Raw genomic sequence first — 24,982 nt, 5'->3', positions numbered from 1 at the left:
ACAGACAGATACATATACATATGTAAATATATGAAAACCTATATGTTAAATATGCTAAATGTTATATACTTTCTTGTGTATACACAGTTGGATTTGTGTATACACATATAAATATACAGATAAAAAAGGAAATTTGAACATCTACAACCACAATTAGAAAAATAACCTCTAATATTTTCCGATATCTATGAACAATGTCTCCATGATGGCAAAGTCTTAAGTTTGTGTGCACAAGAAATGAAACAAAACACAAAAGGCTTTTATCAAGTTATAAACACCAATGACTCAACCATCTATCCCTGAAATTTGATTAAAATATTTTTAAACAATATGAATGTATTGATGAGAAATGAGTCAATAAATCAGAATATAATCATGTTCATCATAAATATAAGTCTAGCTGTGACGTTAAAACTGTCTTAGACAATCTGTGAAAGAATTATAACTGTGCAGATGTTTTGGAAATACGTTCAAAACTGAGAGCTATACATATAATCAATTTCACGTGAATAAATTATATTACTATTTTTAAACGAACTATTGTACCTACTTTCCAGTGTTTATTCTCTCTGAGAATGTGCTACTTTGTCTCTCAGTTTCAACATGGCTTTCTTGACCTCCTTGTTCCTCAGGGTGTACACAACAGGGTTGAGAAGTGGTGTCAGCACAGTGTAGAAAACAGCCACAACCCCATCCACAGGTTTCCTGGAGCCTGGTCTCAGGTAAATGAAAAGACCAGGGCCAAAGAAGCAAAGGACCACGGTACAGTGGGAGGCACAGGTCTGAAAGGCTCTGCGTCTTCCTTCTGAAGTGCGGATCCGCAGGATGGAACAGACGATGGACACGTAGGACAGCACTATCAGGAGGAAGCAGCCCGAGCCCACTATTCCAACAGTCACAAAAATGACAATCTCGATGGCCGAGGTGTCTGCACAGGCCAGTTTCAGGATGGGCGGTGCATCACACAAATAGTGCTGGATCTGGTTAGGTCCACAGTAGGGTAAATGGAAAGTCAATGTGGTCTGGACAGCAGAGTGCAGAGAGCCACTGAGCCAAGTGCCGGTGGCCAGGAGAGCACACGTGCTCCCACTCATCATGCTGGTATACCTGAGCGGGTAACTGATGGCCAGGTAGCGATCATAGGACATGACCGTGTAGAGGAAACACTCAGTGCTCCCCAGGAAGTGAAAGAAATAGAGCTGAGCCACGCAGCTGTGGAAGGAGATAGCCCTGCCACTTGGGGACACCAAGGTCATCAGCATTTTGGGCACCGTGACAGTAGAGAACCACATGTCAATGAAGGACAGGTTGGTGAGGAAGTAGTACATGGGGGTGTGGAGGTAAGAATCCACCCTGATCACCAGCAGGATGAGGAGGTTCCCCAGCACAGTGAGTACATAAACCACCAGGAAGATTCCAAAGACGGGGGCATCCAGCACTGGAGAATGGGGAAGGCCCGTGAGGATGAATACTGTCACAAGGCTACTGTTGGACATTTCTTTCACCTTTGATCTCTCTCTCTCTGAGGATATAAAGAGCACCCACTATTTAGCACATAATTGAGAAATGAGAATCAATTTTCTATGTGGAAACTGCATTAACCAGGTAGCTAATTCTGGAGTTATTCTGTACTTTGTTACAAAGCTTCCTTCATAGAAATGATGATGAAATTAGCCTCTCTATGTGTTAGCCTCTCTAACACACATCCACACAGTTGCACACACACAGAGACAGAAATGCAGAAGAACATAGGAGAAACACACTGTATTAGATTGTCATTGATTAATATAAAAATACCACAAACTTAGTGGCATAAAACATGTAAACTTTTTATCTCACCCTCTCTGTCGTTCAGCTGGATCCTCTACTGAGGGTCTCATCAGGTTTCAATCAATGTGTCACCAGAAGCATCTCATTGGAGGCTCACAATCCTCTTACTAGCCTATTGCAGGTATTGGTAGGATCTCATTCCTCGCAGTTTTTGGACAGAGGTCTCTGGTATTTTTGCTGGGTTTTGGCAGGACATATCAATCTCAGCTTACAGACGTCACTCTATGTCCTAAAATCCTCTTTGTCTTGCCTTCAATGACATGACAGCTTACTTCTTCTAAGTCAGAAAATAATCTCTCTCTAGTTTGCTGTAGCAAAATGTTTTGTAACATAATTGCAATCAGGGGTAATATTCCATCATAGTAACAGGTCCCATGTGCACTCAAAGAGATGTTATTATATAGGAAGTGTATACCAGTGGGCAGGAATTTCGGGGGCTCCTTGGAATTCTACCTACCATATTCTATTTTCATTGCAGAGTTCATGGGAAAACTTAAAGGAACAAGAATCTAATTGTTACTAGGAATGAAACCCAGTACACATAAATCATCTACTCATTTCCTCATATGTTATTATATTTGACGTCACTAACATCACATACCTCACTGAGAAATTATAAGTATTAAATAAGATCATATATATGTTATGTATATATACAGTACTAAGTATTATGCCTGGCAGGTAATAACTGCTCAGTAAATGATAGTGAGTCTTACAACACTGTGCCTTGCATCAATACTATGGATGTGCCATTTTTGATCTTAGATTAAAAGAGAGTACCTATATTCTCTTAGGGTTTTCAGAGAGTCCGTCTCAATCTAAGAGTTATGTCTTTCTGGACTACTTCATGCCCAATACTATTATTAATGTCCTCACTACTGCCTGCTTTTAAAGGGCTTCTCTCAGAGCAGATGGGAATGTCAGCATAACTCTATAGTGGGATTCCCACAACCTCCCAAATGCTCCAGAGAGCACCAAGCTTCATAGATGACTACCTCCTGTTTCTCTCACAGTAGGCCATCCCCTGGAAGGATCTATAGTCATGACATTCATATGTGATCTCCCAACTGCAATCTACTAGCTAGCTTTCTATTGTACATCACTCTGTCCTAGATGTCTAAATGTTTCCAAATATGGGCTTGGTTACAGGTAATATTCCCCCCCACCACCATATTCCCCTCCTCCTCATATTCATAAGCCCAGGCAATACTCTCATAATAAAAGACAATTCTGTCAAGTCTATGTTTATTTTTAACACCTAACACCTAAGACAGGAAAACAGCACCGATGCAAGAGGAAGAAATAGAGGTTAGCATGAAGTCAAGAAAAGCTGAGATTTTGTACAATTGGTATTCAGGTAGAAATAATGTTTTTAACTGAACACAAAATATTTTCTTAGTACAGGCTTGTTATGATCTGTGGGGAAGACTATGAAACTGATTCACCAGTCAGTAGAAGAAACCAGGATATCCATAGTTTATAGAACTCAGGTAAAATGTTATGCAGCTGACTATATATTAAAGCAAGGTTTTTCAAATATGTAAAAAAAAAAAAAAAAGCAGAAACAGCATCATTGTAATCACCAATATGGGTATCAGAACCTTAAAAATAGAACCAACAGAACCCTGAAATTTCTGCTCTACCAGCAGGACCCAATCCTCATGAATGCAGCATAATCAGATTAGATGAAATATAAAAATTTTTATCAGGTGAAGTCAAATGTTGCCTGATACCTGAGGCAGGAGTCTCAAACAGTAGAGACAATGTTTGCCTTGACTATCCCTGGTGTGGACATTTGGTCCCTATTTGTATACCCTCAATTACTCTCAATCTACCTTGATAAATCAATTTTAGACAAGTTCTATTAATTCCTGAATATCTTAGCTCTGAATGAAAGTTAAAGAAAAGAAGGGAAGTTGGAGAAAATAAGTGAAGTCTACATTTCTAAGACTCACCTTGCAGTATGTGATTCTTTTTGGTAGTAACCCCCATCTGACTTTCTCCCCAATTTTTCATTTTCTATCCACTATATATAGGCACTAGTTTGCAAGGTTAACTCAAAGAACAGGTGCACGGTGTTGAGAAAGAGCAGTCCATCTGTATTTAGGGACCACACTAGTTGAATTGCAGGGAATGAAAATGAACACGGGAAGGAACTTAACTTGATCTCTGTCTCAGAGGATGGGATTGCTCTGGGGCTTTCATGTTCCCTTGATGAGCACAAAACAACAGGAAGAGACCAATGAAAACTTCTTCAGAAGCATGCACGCATTTCCTTAGTGTTTCTTATTTGAACCCTCTTGAGAAGAGCCCACATCTTCCCATATCTAAGAAGCAGGAGGAATGACTTACTCTTTTCCCTCACCAGTGATAGAGAGACGCTCAGGACTGCTTGCTCTCAACTTAAAATTTTCCAGAATCCCTAATGTTTCACTTGGTGCTCTGCAGCTCAGCATCACTCTCATTCATCTTTACATGCTAGTTGGAAACATCCAAATTCCCAAACTTTTTTTTGTTGTTTAGAGTTTCAGGGTGGCTTTTCCCCAAAGATAAACCTAAGATAATTATTTCCCAACTGTATAAGTAATAATTAGATAGCACTGCTGTCTTAATTTTCATTTCTTTTACAAGCATGAGTAAACACTGTTCAACATGTCATGCATATACCTCCTTTGGAAAATTAACTTTTCAGGATCTTTATAGATTTCTTTCTTTTGAGATAATAATCTTTATTCTATGAACTTATCTGAAGTCTTACGAATTGAAAACATTAAGTAGTTATTTTATTGTAAGGTAAAATTTGCTTTCAAATTGCTGTCATTTAAATAATTTTTATTTGTACAGATATTTTTAATGTTCTAGGAAATTTTATGAATCTATTCCAATATATTTACGATGTTGGTATTTTGCTTTCAAAGGATTTTCTTGCACACAGGTTTATTACTTTTCACTTATATAATACTTAATGCTTTAAGGTTTTTTCCTTCATTATATCCCTATTTTATTGGAAATTAATTTTACTTCACATGTAACATCAGGATGTTTTTATTTTTTGATTATAGTTGTAATTACCTCATTAACAGAAGGTGTTTTTTTAGGGATTTGGTTTAAATTTTCACTGTTTTGATTTCTCTCTTATAATTTGCTTATTAAATGCTGGCTTTATTACATTACATGCAAAGGAAATGAACTGAAAAATTTCTATTTCAAAATGTAGTAACTTTATTGTATCATTTTTATGTTTAGCTTCTTCTGTTCATTTGTTTTCTTTGAAATATATTTACTAACAGAATGTCATAAAGTCTACCATATTTATGTCTCCGATCCATTGTAATTGATTTTTTATATAGATAGTGTGAGATAGGATCAGGATTACTTTTTCATTCTGAAAACCCAGTAACTGAAAATAATTTATTGAAGATGGCATTATTGCTTTACTGCACTGCAGTGCCATCTTTGTTATATGAATATATATGTCTATTTATTTTATTCTCTCTTCACTTCCATACAAATACTTATACCAATACTACGCTTTTTGAATTGCTAAAGCTTCATAATAGGTTTGATATCTAGTGTTGTGTATCTTTCAACTATATTTTATTTCTGCAAGACTACCTTGACCATTTTCCTGATCCATTTCATTTCAATATACACTTTGGGATTTACATATTCCTATCTGCAAAATTAAATGCTGGGATTTTATTGGAATTACATTGAATCTATTGATCAATTTGAAGAGAATTGTTGTCTTTAAAATATGACTCTTCCATTCTATATGCATATAATAATGCCCAATTTCTTTAGCAACTTTTATTTTTTTGAAAATATCTTGTTATTTCTATTGTAGTAATCTTACGCATTTTTACCTAAAATTAATGTCAGATCAAGGTTTCTCATCCTCAGCACAATGGATGTTTTAGCCAAGATCAGTCTTGTGATGAGAGTCTGTGCTATGCACTGTGGGATGTTTACTCACATCCCTGACCTCTAGCCACTGGATGGGAGCACCTGTGACCTGCAACAATATTCAGACATTTCTAAGCAAAACTGGCAGTGGCAAAATTGCCCTCACTGATGTAGATTTTTTTTTTTTACATTGAATCTTACCAAACATAAATAAATGAACACAAAAGATAAATGCATATAGAATCTTACATGAGGCTATAGATCATATATTATTGTTGTGTAGTAATCCATTGTGTGAACATATAACTATTTATATTTCATTCATTATTTGACAGTCATTTTGAATAGTTTGCTACCTCTGTCTATTTAATATGTCATTTCTACAAATGTTTTAGGGGATATATGTATATATGTATATATGTGTTTGTGTTTAATTTTCATTACATTCCTATGTATTATATTTTATATGCTTTTTTTTGCATACAAATTTGGATTTGTATATACATGTACAAATACATAGATATACTAAAACAATCAAAACAATATTTAAACAGAAATAACCACACACAGAAAAGTGACCTCTGATATTTGTTATTCTTAAATAATATCCCTATTATTGTAAATTCTTAAATTTTTGTGCCCACACAAAAAAATATGAAAACATATATCAGCTTACATATATGAATGATTCCACTGTGTATTCCTGAGACCCAACTACAATATATAAATTTTTAAAAGTAAAAAAAAAAACTGTTGATGAGAAATTCATCTATAGATGCTACAAGCATGTTCATCATAAATAAAAATCTAGTTGTGACATTAAAAATGTCTTTGATAATCTGTGAAAGAATTACAATGTGCAGGTGGTTTGAAATAATGTTTAATGCTGAGACCTATACATGTAATACATATCACATGGATAACTAAATTATATTACTAATTTTGAACAATCCAGCATATCTACTTCCTACTCATCCTTAGGTACCCACTCAGTAATGCCAGGATGATGAGTGAGAGCACGTATGCCCTCCTGGGCCACTAGCATTTGGCTCATGTCCTGGGGAGTTCACTTACTGGGGATCATTTTCATTAGCTGAGGAGTGCTGTGTTTCCTTTATAGCGATCATAGGACATGACAGTATAGAGGAAACATTCAGTGCTCCCCAGAAAGTAGAAGAAATAGAGTTGGGTCATGCAGCTGTGGAAGGAGATAGCCTTGACACCCAGGGACACCTAGGTCATCAGCATTTTGGGCACCATGACAGTAGAGAACCACATGTCAATGAAGGACAGGTTGGAGAGGAAGTAGTACAGTAGTACATGGGGTGTGGAGGTAAGAATCCACCCTGATCACCAGCAGGATGATGAAGTTCCCCAGCACAGTGAGCACATAAACCACCAGAAGATTCCAAAGAGGGGTTATCCAGTGCTGGGGCATGGGGAAGGCCCATGTGGATGAACAGTGCTGTCATGGTCTCCCTCCCTCTGGGGATATAAAGAGCACCCAGCAGTTAGCAGTTAATTGGGAACTGAGAACCCATTCTCTATGTGGAAACTGCATTAACCAGGTAGATAATTCTACGGTTATCCTGGACTTAGCTGTTATAAAGCTTCTTTCATAAAGATGAAGTAATTTTCTAGTGTCTCTCTCTCTCTCTCTCTCTCTCTCTCTCTCTCACACACACACACACACACACACACACACACACACACATCCAGAAGAAAGTAGAAGAAACACACTGTATTAGATTGTCATTGACTCACAGGTGGGTGTTGAACAATGAGAACACATAGACACAGGGAGGGGAGCATCACACACTGAGGTTTGTCAGGGGGACTAGGGGAGGGACAGTAGGGGTAGGGAGTTGGGGAGGGATAACATGGGGAGAAATGCCAGATATAGGTGATGGGAATGGAGGCAGCAAACCACATTGCCATGTATGTACCTATGCAACAATCCTGCATGTTCTTTACATGTACCCCAGAACCTAAAATGCAATTATTTATATATATATATATATATATATATATATATATATATATATATATATATGGGGTACATGTAAATGACCACAAACAGTGGCATAAAACATGTTAATTTATTATTTCACCCTCTCTGGGGTCAGGTCAGTTAGATCCTCTGCTAAGGGTCTTAACAGGTTTCAGTGTATCACCAGAGGGTAGAATCTCACCTGAGGCTTGGGATCATCCTTGAAGATTATTGTGGTTTTTGGCACAATTCAGTTCCTTGCAGTTTTAGGACTGAGGTCCCAGTTTTCTTGTTGGTTGTTTGCAGGGCATGTCACTCTCAGCTTATAGAAGCTATCCTAGATCCTAAGATCATAGTTACCTGGACTTCTACAACATGACAGCTTACTTCTTCAATGCCAGCCAGAAAATCTCTCTCCAGTTTGCTCTGCCAAAGTGTTATGTAATATAATGGAATCAGTGGAGTGATATCCTATCATTTTCCTGTTTCACTTACACTAAAGGGATGGTGATTATATAAGGAGGATATACGAGGAAGATGGGTTTAGGGGATCTATGAGGTTATTTTGAATTCTATCACATTTTATTAATTCTAAGAATTTACTTCTTTGTAGCAGCTAATATTTCAAAAGTTTACAGTATACCAAATTCATCTCTAGATTTCTCACATATTACTTGGTATTACTAGCCTCACCTACCTGACTGAGAAGTTGTAAGTATTAAATAAGATAAAACATGTAAAGTACTTAACACTGTGTCTGTCAGGTGACAACCGCTCAATAAATAACAGTGAGTCATGAAACACTGTGCCTAGCAGCAGTATCACAGAATTGCCATTTTTGATCATAGAAAGTAAGAAAATACATACATTGTTTATTATTTCCAGAGTTTTCTCAATTGCAAAGCCAGATTTTGAGGAAAGATTCACTCCTGTACTGCTACTGGTGCCCCCATTCCTGCTTCTTTTTAAAAAGGCATCTCTCAGTCTCTCAGATCAGGTAAGGATCTTACGTTAGCACAACTCATAGTGGGATTCCCCACAACCTTCCAAATGATTCAGAGGACACCAAACTTCATACACGACTCCCCTCCTGTTTCTCTTACACTTGACCATCCCCAAGAGGCTCTAGGAACATGACATTCATATGTGTTCTCCCAACTACAATCTACTAGGTATCATACATATACCTCTATATCCCAGATATCTAAATATTTTCTAATGTTAATTTTGTTAAAGAACATATTTTGCCCCTACCATTCTCCTTTACTCTACATGCTCATAAACCTAGGAAATGTGCTCATAAGAGAAGACAATTCTATCAAATCTATGTTTCTTATTTAATATCTACCACTTGAGACAGGGAAAATGAAACCAAAGCAGGAGGGAAGACATCTGTCAGCTTGATGTAAAAAAAAAAAAAAAAAAAAAAAAAAAAAAAAAAAAAAGGTATTCTTTACAATTAAAATTGAAGCAGAAATGATATTTTTAACTGAATACCATATATCATTTTGGTTCAGAATATTTATTAATAGTTTATGGAAAAACACTATGAAACTCTTTCACCAATACAAAAGAAACAAAAGGATATCTACTGTTAGCAGAGCCAAGATACAATGTGTCCTATATTTAGGGCATGTGATTTAAGCTACATTAAACCTAGATTTTTTTCAAATATGAGAATAAATAACAGGACTAGGAATATTGTAATCATCAATATAGATATTAGAACTCCAAAAAAATTTATAGTTCTAAAACTTCTACTGCACCAGGAGGACCCAATCCCCAAGATAGCCTCATATTCCAATTTGATGAAATATAAAAATTTTTATCATGTGAAGTTCAAGATAGCCTGAGACTTAAGACAGGAGTGTCAATGAATGGGGTCAATGTTTGATTTGCTCATTTATGCTGTAGCTACTTAGACCCTATTTGTAGGTCCTTAATTACTTTCTTATCTATCTATCATCTATCTATCTATCTATCTATCTATCTATCTATCTATCTATGAAGAGAGACTAGATTACCAAAATTAGGATGAGCTCTAACAATTTCCAAGTGACATTGTTCTATGTGGAACTTTAAGATAAAAGAAGAAAAGCAGGAAAAATATGAGTTAAATCTGCCCCTTGAAGAATTCACCTTCCAGTATGTGGTTCACTTCAATAATAAAACTCATCAGGGTTTTTTCTCCAAGTATTTTACTTTCTATACCTTATGTACAGGTACTAGTTTGAAAATTATCATTCAAAGAACAGATACATAGTGTTGAGAAAGAGTAGTCCATTTCTACTCAAGGATCAAACTAGTTGAAGCTCAGGGAACTAAATTTGTGTTTCAAAGGCTGGGACTTCTCTTGGGCTTTCAGATTTCCTTGATGAACACAAAAACAATAGGAAGAGACCAATAAGACGTTCTTCATAAGCATGCACACAATCCCTTAGAGTTTCTTATTGGAGCTCTCCTGAGAACAGCTCATGCCTTCCTGTAACTAATACTTATACCTAAGAGGAAGGGCTTACCTTTTCCCTCATCAATAATTGAGAGACACTCACAACTGTTTGTGCTCAACGTAAAATTTTCCACAATCCATAATGGTCCTCACTTGTTGGTGCTCTCCAGCTCAGCATCACTCTCTCATTCACCATCTTTGTATGACGATTCAGAAGATCCAAATTCCCAAACATTTTTTGTTGTTTAGACTTTCAGAGTGGCTTTTTCCCACAGAAATACCTAACCTAATTATTTCCCTATTGTATAAATAACCATTAGAGATTATTGCTGTCATAATTGTCATTGCTTTTTTATGAATGAGTAAATACATATTATGAGTATGATATGGAACCCTGTTACATGTGTATGACACATGTATATCCTTTTGTGAGTTAGCTGTTCATAATTTTATTAACTTTATTACTTCTATCTTTTGAGTTAATAGTTTTTTTCTTATTGATTTGTCTGAACCTTTATGAAACAAGAACATTAATTCATCATTTTATTATAAAATGTGCTTCCAAATTTGTCTTTATAAATATTTTTTCTATAAACATTTTTAGTGTTCTAGAATATTTTATCAATTGTGGTTTAAAAAGAGAATCATTTTTTTTTTCTTTGTGACAGAGTCTTACTCTGTCTCCAGGTTGGACTGCAGTGGCACGATCTTGGCTCACTGCAACCTCTGTCTCCCAGGTTCAAGCAATTCTCTTGCCTCAGCCTACCAAGTAGCTGGGACTACAGGCATGTGCCACCACACCCAGCTAATTTTGTATTTTTAGTAGAGACAGGTTTTAACCATGTTGGCCAGGATGGTCTCGATCTCTTGAGCTTATGATCTGCCTGCCTTGGCCTCCCCAAAAAAGTTGAAATTTGTTTTTAAGAGGTTTTCCTTACACCCATCTATATCAGTTTTTACTTATATAATATTTTAATGCTTTTTAAAATTTTTTCTTTCACTTCATTTGAAGTTATTTTTACTTTAGTTGCAAAAGAATAATATATTAATTTTCTACATAACTTGTGATTATATCTATAACTAATTATATTGTTTTCTTAGAATTTTGGCTTCAGTTTATTTATTTATTTTTTGTTTATATATATATATAATTGCACTTTAGGTTCTGGGATACATGTGCAAAACATGCAGGATTGTTGCATAGGTACATACATGGCAATGTGGTTTGCTGCCTCCATGCCCCCGTCACCTATACCTGGCATTTCTCCGCATGTTATCCCTCCCCAACCTCCCATTTGCATACTAAGCTCTAGATTTATTAGTTATGATAAAAGAAAATGAGCTGCAAATTTTCTATTTTAAAATATATTTTTCCAATTTATTATTTTGACGGATAGCCCCTTTTGTTTGCTTTAAAAAAATACCCTCACTTAAACAAATGTCATAAAGACTACCACATTTCCATTTTGTATCTACTTGTATTGATTTTTTTGGTATGTGCATTGTGAGATAAGCATAATTCCTTTTTTTTTTTCACCTGAATAGCTCAAAATAATTTACTGAAGAATCTGGTCTTTCTCTATTGCATCACAGATCATCTTTGTCAGATGAATATGTATCAGTCTATTTTCTTACCTTGTATTCAGTTCCATTTTTCTATTTGTCAAGCCTCATAAAGACACCTGAAAACTCCCAGCTTCATAGCAGCTTTTGGTATCAGGTATTGTGAATCTTCTAATTTTATTTTATTTCTTCTGGATTATTGTGACTATTTTGAGAGTGCATTCCATTTTAATATACAACTTAGGATCCACACGTTTGTATCTACAAAACCAAATGCTGGAATTTTATTTGGAATTCCATTACATCTACAGATTAATTTGAATAGAATTGATATCTGTAAAATATGACTCTTCCATTTTGTGTGCACATCATATTGATTTCTTCAGCAATTTTTATATCCCTCTCAAAATATTGTGTATTCTGCTGTCATAATTTTACATAATTTTACTTACATTAATACCCCAATTAGGGGTTCTAATCCTCAGCACATCTGACATGTTGGGCAAGATAGGCCTTGGTGTGAGGGTCTGTCCAGTGCATTATAGCATGTTTACCCACATCTCTGACTTCTAGCAACTAGATGCCAGTATGTGTGACACTCAACATCTCCAGACATTGCCAAATGACTCTGATGGGGCAAAACTGTCCCCGGTTGAAGCCACTGACCTCGGCTCTAGATATTTATTTTATTTTTTACATTAAACCTTAATCATAAATAAATGGGTGCCAACAATAAGTGCATAAACTATTTTACATATAGCTATAAATCATACATTATCACTGCTGTATAGCAAGCATCTTATTAAGTGAATATACCACAGTTTGTTTTTATTCAGCTATTGGTAGGCACCTTAAATAGTTTCCAACTTTTGCCTACTAAAAATACTGCTGTTCTAAACTAGAATACATATTTTTGGACATAGATGCCATATACTTATAGAATTTCTTTGCAAATATATTTCATATTATATGCCTTTCTTTGAATGCACTGAATATGTACACATACAGAGAGGCATACACATTTCTATCACATACACATACACCTAGGAGTGGAATTACTGAGTCATAAAGAATGCATATGATGTGTTTTAGTAGATGCTGCCACACAGTTTTACAGTGCCACTTTATAATTCCAGTAGCAGTGCTTGAAATCGCCAGTTGTCCCACATATGGCCATCACTGTCTTTTTCATTTTAGCTCTTTTAGTGTGTATGTAGTGGTATTCTAGTGTGGTGCTAAAATTTGTATTTTCCTCATGAATAATGAAGTCAAACATCTTCTCATTTTTGACTTTTTGTATGTTATTACATATGTTATTGTTTTTAAAATGTTATTGATGCTTTTCATTTTTTTTTAATTGCATTTTAGGTTTTGGGGTACATGTGAAAAACATGCAAGGTTGTTGCATAGGTGCATACGTGGCAGTATGATTTGCTGCCTCTCTCCCCTTCACCTATATCTGGCATTTCTCCCCATGCTATCCCTCCCCAACTCCCCACACCCCCGCTATCCCCCCTCCCCCCAACAGACCCCCGTTTATAGTGCTCCCCTCCCTGTGACCATGTGTTCTCCTTGTTCAACACCCGCCTATGAGTGAGAACATGTGGTGTTTGATTTTGTGTTCTTGTGTCAGTTTGCTGAGAATGATGGTTTCCAGGTTCATCCATGTCCCTACAAAGGACGTGAACTCCTCCTTTTTAATGGCTGCATAATATTCCATGGTGTATATGTGCCACATTTTTCCTGTCCAGTCTATCATTGATGGGCATTTGGGCTGGTTCCAGGTCTTTGCTATTGTAAACTGTGCTGCAATGAACATTCGTGTGCATGTGTCCTTACAGTAGAACAATTTATAATCCTTTGGATATATGCCCAGTAATGGGATTGCTGGGTCAAATGGAATTTCTATTTCTAGGTCCTTGAGGAATCGCCACACTGTTTTCCGCAGTGGTTGAACTAATTTACACTCCCACCAACAGTGTAAAAGTGTTCCTATTTCTCCACATCCTCTCCAGCATCTGTTGTCTCCAGATTTTTTAATGATCACCATTCTAACTGGCGTGAGATGGCATCTCAATGTAGTTTTGATTTGCATTTCTCTAATGACCAATGATGATGAGCATTTTTTCATATGTTTGTTGGCCTCATGTATGTCTTCTTTTGTAAAGTATCTGTTCATATCCTTCGCCCATTTTTGAATGGGCTTGTTTGTTTTTTTCTTGTAAATCTTTTTTTGCTCATTGTAAATTCTGGATATCAGCCCTTTGTCAGACGGGTAGGCTGCAAAAATTTTTTCCCATTCTGTTGGTTGCCGATTCACTCTATTGACTGTTTCTTTTGCTGTGCAAAAGCTGTGGAGTTTGATTAGGTCCCATTTGTCTATTTTGGCTTTTGTTGCCAATGCTTTTGGTGTTTTGGTCATGAAGTCCTTGCCTATGCCTATGTCCTGAATGGTTTTGCCTAGGTTTCCTTCTAGTGTTTTTATGGTGTTACGTCTTATGTTTAAGTCTTTAATCCATCTGGAGTCAATTTTAGTGTAAGGTGTCAGGAAGGGGTCGAGTTTCTGCTTTCTGCATATGGCTAGCCAGTTTTCCCAACACCACTTATTGAACAGGGAATCCTTTCCCCATTGCTTGTTCTTTCATTCTTAAATATATCATTTTTGTTCAATATAAGACAACACTCAAAGAGTAAATGACAAGCTGCAGAGTGAAAAATAATATTTGCAATGTCTATATTTGACCAAGGACTCAGGTCCAAAATAAATTATTCCTACAAATTGATAAGTAATATACAACTGCCCCCGAAATTGGAAAATTGGGCACAGCACATGCATTAACAATTCATAGCAGAGCAAATTCAAAAAGACCTTTAAAAATACTTAAATTCATTATTACTCAGTGAAACACAAAATAATGTAACAAGTTGACTGTGTTGATACAGGGTTTATGCCTGTAAAACAATTGAAAACCAAGTGAATATTTCTAAAGAGCAATGTTGAGTAAATCCTAGTACTGCTACTTAATGAAATAGTAAGTAGGCATTTAAAAAGATTGAATTAATGTCACATGTTCTCATTCACAAGTGGTAGCTAACAATGGATACACATGGACATACAGAGTAGAACAATAGACATTGGAGACCCCAAAAGGTGGGAGAGTGGGAGGGAGCGAGGATCGAAATATCACCTATTTGGAGTAGTGTTCACTGTTCATGTGATGGGTTCACTAGAACCCCAGACTTCAGCACTACACAATGTATGCATGTAAGAAATCTGCACTTATGCCACCTTATTTTTTAAAAAAGAAAAAAAAGGAGGAAAAAGGCAGAAGAATATAAATCAGGTTATTAGTGTGAACTTGAGGGAGGAAGGTAATGAGAAAGAGTCCAAAAAGTTTAAATAGACTGAAATAACAATGCAGCATATGTGATATAATTCAGAGTCATGCACTGCATCACCACAGAGCACCCACCATCCCCACCGGCATAAGCCCTGAAAGCACTGTGGGCCTGCTGTCACTGCCACCTTTGAAAATTCTGTGTTGCTAATGATGTCTCTGCCATCATTTGAATTATTTATATATATAACTTTTATTTTCCTGTGATTCATATTCAAAGTCTAGATTGATATGCCTCATTGGTCAAATCTAGATCCCATGCCCACAATGTATATTTGGTGGAGTGAATGAAAAGAGTATCTGGTAATTTGGTTTCTATAGCAGAAGGGAGTCCTACTTACAGGAAGAGAGTTTAAAAGATATTCAGCCAAACTATATAAATAAATAAATTCCTCTGTAAAGATCTATGGCAGTCTACCACATGCACTGAACACCATACCTGTACATTCTTCCCCCATATTTACACACCCAAAGACACACACACACACGCACACACACACACAGACACTATTAACACCTTATACAATGCAACTTCATTCCTCATACGACTCCCTTCACAGAGGGAGTCATTGCAATATATCACTCTTTACTTCATCCAGAACCAAGTCTGGAATCTCAGTGATGTCAATTCTTTCTCCAGTTTGTAAGTAATTCTAACTCAATATTATGTGACTTATGGACAAAACAGTAAAGTTATCGTGAACACATCTTATATATAATAATAGAGTAAATAGAGAAGGGAAATTTAAAGGATGTAAATATATACATGCCAAAGCAATACAGAGAATACATGCAAGAGGTATGATATTAGTATGCAAATGATTATGAGACAATAGTTAATATTAATGACTTCTAGCTTCTTCAACCCTTTTTCTTAGCAGAAAATTCAGCATGTTGGTGTTGTCAATGGGGTGAGTCAAATCATTATCCTGGCAAGACCCAAACACATTTTGATCTTGCCAATTTAGGTTGCAATTGTTTACATTTAAGTTTTACCTCCAGACACGTGCAGCAGCATGCCATGGGATTATCTAAATTTATTGTCCGGGTCAGGAAGAGTGTATAGTAGCAAAGCTAGTGTCCTGTGTATTAGTACAAGAATTTCATTTAGAGGAAATACAGCTGGGGCATAAAAATCAGCAATTTTGTAATTTTGTTTGCCTGTGACAAACCAGATATTTCTTGCTGTGTAGTGTGTCAAGAAAATAAAACCTGAGAGAGAGTTACTCCCTGTAAAAATAAGAAGATCATGGGACGCCAGGCCCTTTCTTCTATATCTGTACCTCATTTAGATCCTTTGAGCCTATTATCTGGTACATTAGAAGTAAAATGAAATAAAAGCACTTTCGGCCCAGAACAAACTGTCCTTCTTGAAAATTATCAAAAAGACCAGATTTTTAAGCCTAGCTAAACTAACCTCAAAGCAATTATATTTTACTGAGGCAACAATGTCTTATTTCCATAGGATTTTCTCCTACAGTGTGGTACACATGAATTTCCAAGGCTTCTAGGATATCTTCTATTTCCCACTCACCCAGTCCCACTCACATGCTGTTATCGATATAGCCAACCAGCACAATATTTTGTAAATTGGTAAGTGAACAAATTAGTACAGATTAAACCGTCACACAAAAAGTATTAAGGCAAAACATGGCCCAAAATAGAGCCGGATATATTGAAAGTGATAAAAAGCTGGCTTTAAATAAATTAATATAAGGTATAGGGAAGGATTTCTCTTTGAAAGACACAAAAAGGTAAAAGGCAAAGGGAAAATTTATAGATTCAATTACATTAAAATTAAGCATTTTCATTTATCAAAAGGTATCATCAAGACAGAAAAAAATGAATTACATACTTAGCAAAACACTGTTAACACTCAAATGTTGTTTGGGAAAAGAACAAGGTGAAAGAAGAGAGAAAAAATTGGAAGAGGGAGAATGATGTGTTTTCTTTGTACAATAGATAGTGCAGAAGTTAAACTACAGCTACAAGAACTGAAATCAGTGAGTTTCAAGGACACGATTTTTAGAAGAGAATACTGCTGTATGTTTCCATCTATTTAAAGTTAAAAGACAGGAATAAACTTACAGTTGGTATGATGGTTAATGCTGAGTGTCAACTTGATTGCATTGAAGGATGCAAAGTATTGATCCTGGGTGTGTCTGTGAGGGTGTAGGCAAAGGAGATTAACATTTGAGTCAGCAGGCTGGAGAAGACAAACCCATCCTTAATCTGAGTGGGCATCTCTAATCAGTTGCCAATGTGGCCAGAATATAAAGCAGAAAACTTCCAGGCTGAATAGACAAAAGATTAATTTGAATTATAAAAACAAAGAATCACAGCCCTCCATCAATTTCCAAACTTGAGCCAGTTTACAGACCCAGAACCCCTTAAATGAAGGGGAGGCCAAGTTCCCTTGTGGAAAGACCCCACTACACTACCCACAATTTATGCAGCAAATCTTTCTCCTATCCTTCCCCAAAGAGGCCTCTGGCCTTTTATCAGGGTAACTGTGCACTGGGGAAATAGAAGTGATCAGACATTTTGGAGACTATTGGACACTGGCTCTGAGCTGACGTTCATTCCAGGGGACCCAAAAGGTCATTGTGGTCCTCCAATTAAAGTAGGGGCTTATGGAGACCAGGTAATTAATGGAGTTTTAGCTCAAGTCCAACTTATTGTGGGTCAACTGGGTCCCCACATTGCCCCAAAAGAGGAACTAGCAAATGTTTTTGTCAGTTGCAGGGTATTTTATTGACCCATTCATGGGAATTGTCAAGTTCACGGTTTTAAGCAAATGGATTAATTATATATTTGATCTCAGTTGAGGGTGATCTCTTTATCTGCTCCTCCTTCTGCTTGGACTAAGAGAGCAAGGGAACTGGAGCTGTCCCCATTTGGATAAAACTGAGCCATTTCTTTTTAATTTTCTTTTCTCCCATCTTTTTTCTCTTCTGCTTCAAAAGTAGATGATGATAGCTCCTTTTTGGAAGAAGTCTCCCCACACTTTCCAAGTCTTTATCCACATAGAAAATCAAATGAAAAACAAAAAGGGTAAAGAACAATCACGAAGGCTTCCTAATGTAGATTAAAGACCTTTCCTAACTTCCCAAGGTCAAGCATCCATATTGGAATTTGGAATCAAAGCTTCAGTTTGCAATCATGTATTCCTTTGCCTTGTATTTTTCTATGTAAATATACACACTATTCCCATTAGAGACATCACAGAACAGGAGAACTCTCTGCGAGAAGGGAGGATTAGGTGTTTGGAGTCTTAAGTCTCTTCTGTCTTCCTTTCTAAATGTAGACTTCCCTATTAGCAGAACCCTAAATCTAATTTAAACTCAACATCATATTCTTATAGTAGAAATATGTAGTAATACAAAGTAAAATACTTAACGTTGACCTTATATGATTCCTTAAGTGGAAATGGTTTGTTCAAAAAAAAGAGCAAGTGCCCCGTTGTGTTTCATAATATGCTAATTAAACATTGCAAACCAGCAATGGCTCAAAGTAAACAACTAAAACATATTTAGCACCAGACCAAAAGTATTTTAGCAAATATTTACTGAGCTATATTTTGCCTAGCACTAATTCAGAACTACAAGCTCCTCTATTCTCAGAGTTGGGTAAGTTGTATAATTTATCTGTATAGACCCATATGGGATTTTATGCACTAACTAAGCTGTATGAGGTTTTATCTTTGAAAAAGTCATTACTCTCTTTAGAACTCAGTGTTTTCATGTATAAAATGGAGATGTACTCTGGGTCATTTAACTAAAGGTCCTTCTAGCGCCAACCTAAGTGTGTTTGACTTTTGAGGAATTGCTACATTTTTCATATTTCATCTAGCTTAGTCTCCTATTTGCATACTAAATGATCTAAACAGTTCTGCCCAAAATAGTTTTGTCTGTCCTATTGCAATGTTCTAGTAGTTTAACTGTTCTGAGTTAAATTCATAGGGTACATTTAAAAGCAATTAACATATGGCATTTATTCAGTACCTGTGGCTTTTAAATTATTTCAAATTGTATCCCCATACTTTTATGGGTAAGTGAGTAAGGCATCATTATCTCTAATTTATAGATGAGAAAACTAAAATCCAGAGAAATGGAAGGGGCCTCCTGATTTCTGATCAAGTGCATGCTTTTAGCAGGATCCTATGCTACAGGGACACCACTAAGTGAACTTCCTTGATTGCTGTTAACAAAGCCCGCTGCGGTTTATTTCCGTGTAAGTTAATGCTCCTGAAGGGCGAAGCAGAAGAGATGTCAGCCCCTCTGTCTCCTGCCCTACAGGGACTAGAGGAAGGAAAAAGCTGCCTGCCAGAAAGTGTGACTCCAGGGATTGGAGCCTAGGGATGCCACTGCCAACAATTTCAAATGGGCTACCAACAGAAAGAGGGAGCCCAGAGAAGCATACAGAAGGAACGCAATGACATAAGCAAGAAGGGGCACATCAAAGGCGAAGACCAGGGAAATACTGAGCTCAAAAACGAGACTTCATGAAGAACAGTGAAGAGCACAGAGGAGTTGAGGCAAGCAGCAGACAATGGCCTCACAGTAGATTCCCAGCCAGGTAGTGGTCTCCAGCAGAGAGGGCTCCCAAGGGGAAGTAGAGGCATAGTAATGGAAATTGTTCTGAGACACATATTTATTAAGTGCATGTTAGAGATGCTGGGAACAGAGAAAGCACATTAGGTTCTCTTAATGGCATTATGCTTTACAAATACCTGGGGAGGGGTGAGTGTATTCCACTTACCAAAGGCAAATGTCCCTCTTGGAGTTTCCTGAGACACAGGAGTTTTAGGGTCTACCTTATGCTTAGTTCAGTTCGTACAGGGTTTGAAATGGCCAAATGAAGCTAGTGTATGGCTACTAGTGTCCTTTTTTCCCCAAAACTTCTTGTCAAAATTCCTTTCTTTTCCCTTACACGGATGAACATATCACATGCTGATACTATAATGTGGTACTAACTAAAAGGTATACACCAAATAACTGGAGTAGTTTTAGTTGTTGATGGGTAAAGCAGGGTATTTTTCTCTCTCTCCAGGGGTAAATAGTATTATTTCTCTGTAGAGAAAATAAATTATAAAAGTGAATGAAAACTGAGATGTCAAAGTAGCCAGATGGAAAGGAAAAAAACATACAGTACAGAAGATAATTGGGACTATGAGAAATATTGATTTTCTTTGTGTAAGAACAAAACTTAAAATGAGAATTTATATAGATGCAAAAGACACTGGTATTTCTTTTGGTGGGAAATCCATACCTACCATTCTCTCTGCTTTTTTTTTTTTAGTATTCTATGGTATATGTATATATATATATATATATATATATATATATATATATATATATATATATATTTTGTACCTTAGGTTTCATTTAATGAGAAACTGAGACTAGAAATTTTAAGAGATTTGTCCAAAATAATATTGCTCATAAGTAGTGATGGTACTGAAATTCTTAGAATTTTGAAGGCCAGATTACAAGATCTAATTGATATTATTCTAAATTCAGTGTCTAAATAATACACTGATCCAGGCAGAGAGAAATGCCTTTGCTCAATACTATCTGAGAATCTTTCTGTGAAAGGTATGCTACAAACGGGATGAAAAGGAAGATGACACAAAGCCCCTTTAGGAGCTCACAGCCTAATGGGGAAATTAGACACATGCACAGGGACATGCTCATAGTAAGCCTATCACAGAAACGTGAATGGAGTACTATGGAGGCCGTAAAAAAATGAGTGAGCATTTGGAGAAAAGAGAGGAAATGCTTTACTGAGTAGTTGACATCTGAATGGGATTTTGAAAGGTCAGTGGAAACTGTTCAGACATCAGAGGAGCAAAACCATTCCAGATGAAAGGGCTACTGTATAAGGAAGCAGAAAATGTTTGGTTAAGGCACAGTTATGGGATGGAGTGCTGAGAGGAGGCTGGAGAAGTAGGTCAACACAGCCAAGCCAGTAAATTTGCACTTTCTACTTGGGTAATGTGGTACCATGAAAAGTTGGTAATAAAGGAATTGCCTAAGAAATCACTAAGAATTGCCTCAGAATTGTTTCAAAATAGATTTTATAGCTACCTTGTAAGAGATTATTCCATTTCTATGCAGTTTAAACTCTTATTTAGGGGGAAAAACTGTTTCAGTTTACCAGGACTCTTTTAGGTTTAGCACAGAAAGTTCCAAGCCCCAGAAATTGCTCAATCCTCAGCAAACTTATTATTATTATTATTACTTTTTTTGTCTTTTTTAAAGTTCTGGGGTACATGTGCAGAACGTGCAGTTTTGTTACATAGGTATACACGTGCCATGGTGATAGCAAACTTATTTTTACTGAGAAGCATAGTCTCTGTGGCACTAAAGATTGAGAGGGTTTCATGATGGATGTGCAGTGATCCATAGCGTAGAAGGGAAAGAAGTAGCCTGAGGGCAGGCAACTGCCACTGCAGATCCCTCACCCACCCGGAGCCCAGTTGGAAGTCCCATTTCCTTCCACATCCTCTAAAGCCTTCTGAGGCATTCAACATCATCCCTGAACCTTCTTGAAGGTGACACATCATTCGGATATTTGCCTCCAATTTGTGAACAGACTATCAGAGTAAATATTGATGGAAGGAAAGTAACACTAGGAAGAACAGTTCACATTGCCTCTCAGTGTCCAGGAGAGCTCTGGCATGCCTCAGTTAGTTCCCTGATTTCTCTCTTCCACTGTGGCTGATCTGATTTACCAGTAATCCTGGGAGAAGAAGCCCTTTGTGATGCTGCTTCAAATTTGCGGGTGTGTCATTGAGCACTGAACAACTCACTAGAAACCACAGGTTCACTTCTGACTGGAGCCAAATGCAAAGATAGAATTTGTCTAACAATATGAGATTACAACATAAAAGGATATCTATCTATCTATCATCTATCTATCTATCTATCTGTCTGTCTATCTATCTATCTATCATCTATCTATCCCCTCTCTCTTTCATTCTTGCTACTGGTCTTTATCAGTCTCTCTCCTTACTCCCCCTCAACTTCTGATTCTGAGAATCTAAGAAGAGTGGGCTGCCACTCTTCTTAGCCTTCCTTGTCATCTACCTCCTCACTGTCTCTGGAAATGGGCTTATCATCCTCACTGTCTTAGTGGACATCCAGCTCCACCGTCCCATGTACAACAAAATGAGATTACGACATATATTTGATAAAAAATGATAGCTAATGTTGATTGAGTGCTACTGTAAATTATGTGAATTAATGAATTTAATCCTTACAACAATCCTACGAAGTAGACACTATTATTGTCCCCACAATTGTAAAAACATATTTAAAAATGTGATTACCAATGAGTATAAGTGAACTAGATCTTTGAACCCAGTAAGACTTCAGAGACCATAATCATAAGATACAATATATAGTGCCCTACTGTATGGGTGTACAGGTAGATGGATGAGTGGACAGATGGATGGATGGACAGATGGTCAGATGGGTGGATGGATAAATGGACTGTACTTTCCAGAAGTAGAGAGAATAAAAGGCAACCCAGTGCCTTTGGGCTAAGATTTTGTACTGCTTTACTATTCTGAAAGATTTTAAATAACATGTGAATTTTTATATAGATTTTTTGAAAAAAGATATTTTTAGCTAAAACTTCAGAGATTACAAATGTATTAGGCTTAGTGTGCAGGTCAGATAGTATATTTTTTTAAAAATCTGAAAAATATTTTATTGGGCACACTTAGACAGGAAATATAATCACAACTCTGATGTTCCTAGAAAATAAGTAAGACGCAAGCTAACTCTCTGTACAGATCAGAGATCAAACTGAAGGAAAACAATGAAACATATTTTCCTTTATCAATTAATTTAGGTCTTATATGATAATACTTCTTCCTGATTGGAAAAGAAGATTACTTCTTCCGTGTGTGGTCTTTCCTTCACTCTCCTAAATTATGTAAACATCATCAGTTACCTTTAAACTTGGAGAGAAAAACTGCTCCCTGACACCAACCAGAATCTCAGAATCAGAAGTTGTGGGGGGAGTAAGGAGAGAGAATGATAAAGACCAGTAGCAAGGATGAAAGAGAGAGGGGATAGAGAGAGAGAGAGAGAGAGAGAGAGACAGAGAGAGAGAATTAGATAGATAGATATTCTTTTCTGTCCTTATTTGGGAGTGACACAGAATTGATGTGCTGCCCCTAGAGATTTTATAGGGATATTGACCATTTCCATCTGTTACTTCTTTTGGCAGACGTGAACAGCAAGGAAATGCAAAGTGAAAACCAGACTTCCGTGTCTCACTTCATTTTGGTGGGTCTACACCACCCACCACAGCTGGGGATGCCACTCTTCTTAGCCTTCCTTGTTGTCTACCTCCTCACTGTCTCTGGAAATGGGCTCGTCATCCTCACTGTCTTAGTGGACATCCGGCTCCACCGTCCCATGTACTGGTTCCTGTGTCACCTCTCCTTCTTGGACATGACCATTTCCTGTGCTATTGTCCCCAAGATGCTGGCTGGTTTTCTCTTGGATAGTAGGAGTATCTCCTTTGGGGGCTGTGTAATCCAACTGTTTTCTTTCCATTTCCTGGGCTGTACTGAGTGTTTCCTTTACACACTCACGGCTTATGATCGTTTCCTGGCCATTTGTAAGCCCTTACACTATGCTACCATCATGACCCGCAGAGTCTGTAACTCCCTGGCTTTAGGCACCTGGCTGGGAGGGACCATCCATTCACTTTTTCAAACAAGTTTTGTATTCCGACTGCCCTTCTGTGGCCCCAATCAGGTCAACTACTTCTTTTGTGATATTCCTGCCATGTTGCATCTAGCCTGCACTGATACCACCATCAACAAGCTGATCACCTTTGTGGACATTGGCTTCCTGGCCCTCACCTGCTTCGTGCTCATCCTCACTTCCTATGGCTACATTGTGGCTGCCATCCTGCGAATCCGGTCAGCAGATGGGCGCCGCAATGCATTCTCCACATGTGCTGCCCACCTCACCGTTGTCATTGTTTACTATGTGCCCTGCACATTCATTTACCTGCGGCCTGATTCACAGGAGCCTCTGGATGGGGTGGTAGCTGTCTTTTACACTGTCATCACTCCCTTGCTTAACCCCATCATCTACACACTGCGTAACAAAGAGATGAAGGCAGCATTACAGCGACTGGGGGCCACAAGGAAGTGCAGCCTCACTGACTCCATCCATCACAGACATGCAGGAGATACTATAATGCAGAGCCCTGGTTAAGACACCAAATAAGTGGAAATTTTAAAACAGAAATAGAAAGATTCATGCAGAGAATAGAGGACTCCTAGGAACCCGGAAATTTCCACATTGTAACCTGTTCTCAAAACATGATTTTCCATATGTCTTTCTTCAGTACCAATGAAAAGTAATTAAGGCAACTCAGCAAGGGTGGCACTTTGTATAAAAGGTCCAAATCACCTGAGGTCAGGAGTTCAAGACCAGTCTGACCAACATGGAGAAACCCCATCTCTACTAAAAATACAAAATTAGCAGGATGTGGTGGTGCATGTCTGTAATCCCAGCTATTTGAGAGGCTGAGGTAGGAGGATCACTTGAACCCGGGAGGTGGAGGTTGTGAGATGAGCTGAGGTTGAGCCATTGCACTGCAGTCTGGACAAGAGCGAAACTCCGTCTCAAAAAAAAAAAAAGTAAAAAGAAAAAAAAGAAAATGTCTGCATGAAGCCTCTGCTTCTCTGTGACATTCATCTATATATCTATTATTGCTTCTAGTCCCTGCATTGATACCTGTTATCTCTTTATAGGCTCTAAATAACTTTCCTGCAAACCATCTGATTTGACCTTGACAATTACTATGTGAGGT

At 37.3% G+C, this 24,982-nt stretch overlaps 2 protein-coding genes across 2 annotated transcripts; one reads left to right on the top strand and one right to left on the bottom strand.

Moving 5' to 3' along the window:
- Positions 1-549: 549 nt before the first annotated feature.
- Positions 550-4,252, bottom strand: LOC105718961 (olfactory receptor 10G9-like). Its single transcript, XM_064375314.1, has 2 exons — positions 4,183-4,252; positions 550-1,522 (listed from the first exon to the last, which is right to left on the bottom strand). The coding sequence occupies exon 2, from the start codon at positions 1,494-1,496 to the stop codon at positions 561-563; it is 936 nt and encodes a 311-aa protein (XP_064231384.1). The 5' UTR covers positions 1,497-1,522; positions 4,183-4,252; the 3' UTR covers positions 550-560.
- On the top strand, positions 3,118-24,329 carry LOC105729472 (olfactory receptor 10G6). Its single transcript, XM_064375290.1, is given in 6 exon segments — positions 3,118-3,187; positions 6,857-7,029; positions 9,810-9,871; positions 17,621-17,780; positions 23,329-24,295; positions 24,298-24,329. Coding segments are annotated over 6 exon segments (1,464 nt in total).
- The last annotated feature ends 653 nt before the right edge of the window (positions 24,330-24,982 follow it).

Source organism: Aotus nancymaae, unplaced genomic scaffold, assembly GCF_030222135.1.
Source record: "Aotus nancymaae isolate 86718 unplaced genomic scaffold, 86718_ANA_hifiasm-v0.15.2.pri h1tg000012l, whole genome shotgun sequence".
Classification (NCBI taxonomy): domain Eukaryota; kingdom Metazoa; phylum Chordata; class Mammalia; order Primates; family Aotidae; genus Aotus; species Aotus nancymaae.
The sequence above is the reverse complement of the archived record's forward strand: the minus strand, read 5'-3'. Positions and strand labels throughout refer to the sequence as shown.

Coding starts and splice junctions, on each gene's coding strand:
- LOC105718961 (XM_064375314.1), bottom strand. CDS start 1,496: ATGTCCAACAGTAGCCTTGTGACAGTATTCATCCTCACGGGCCTTCCC.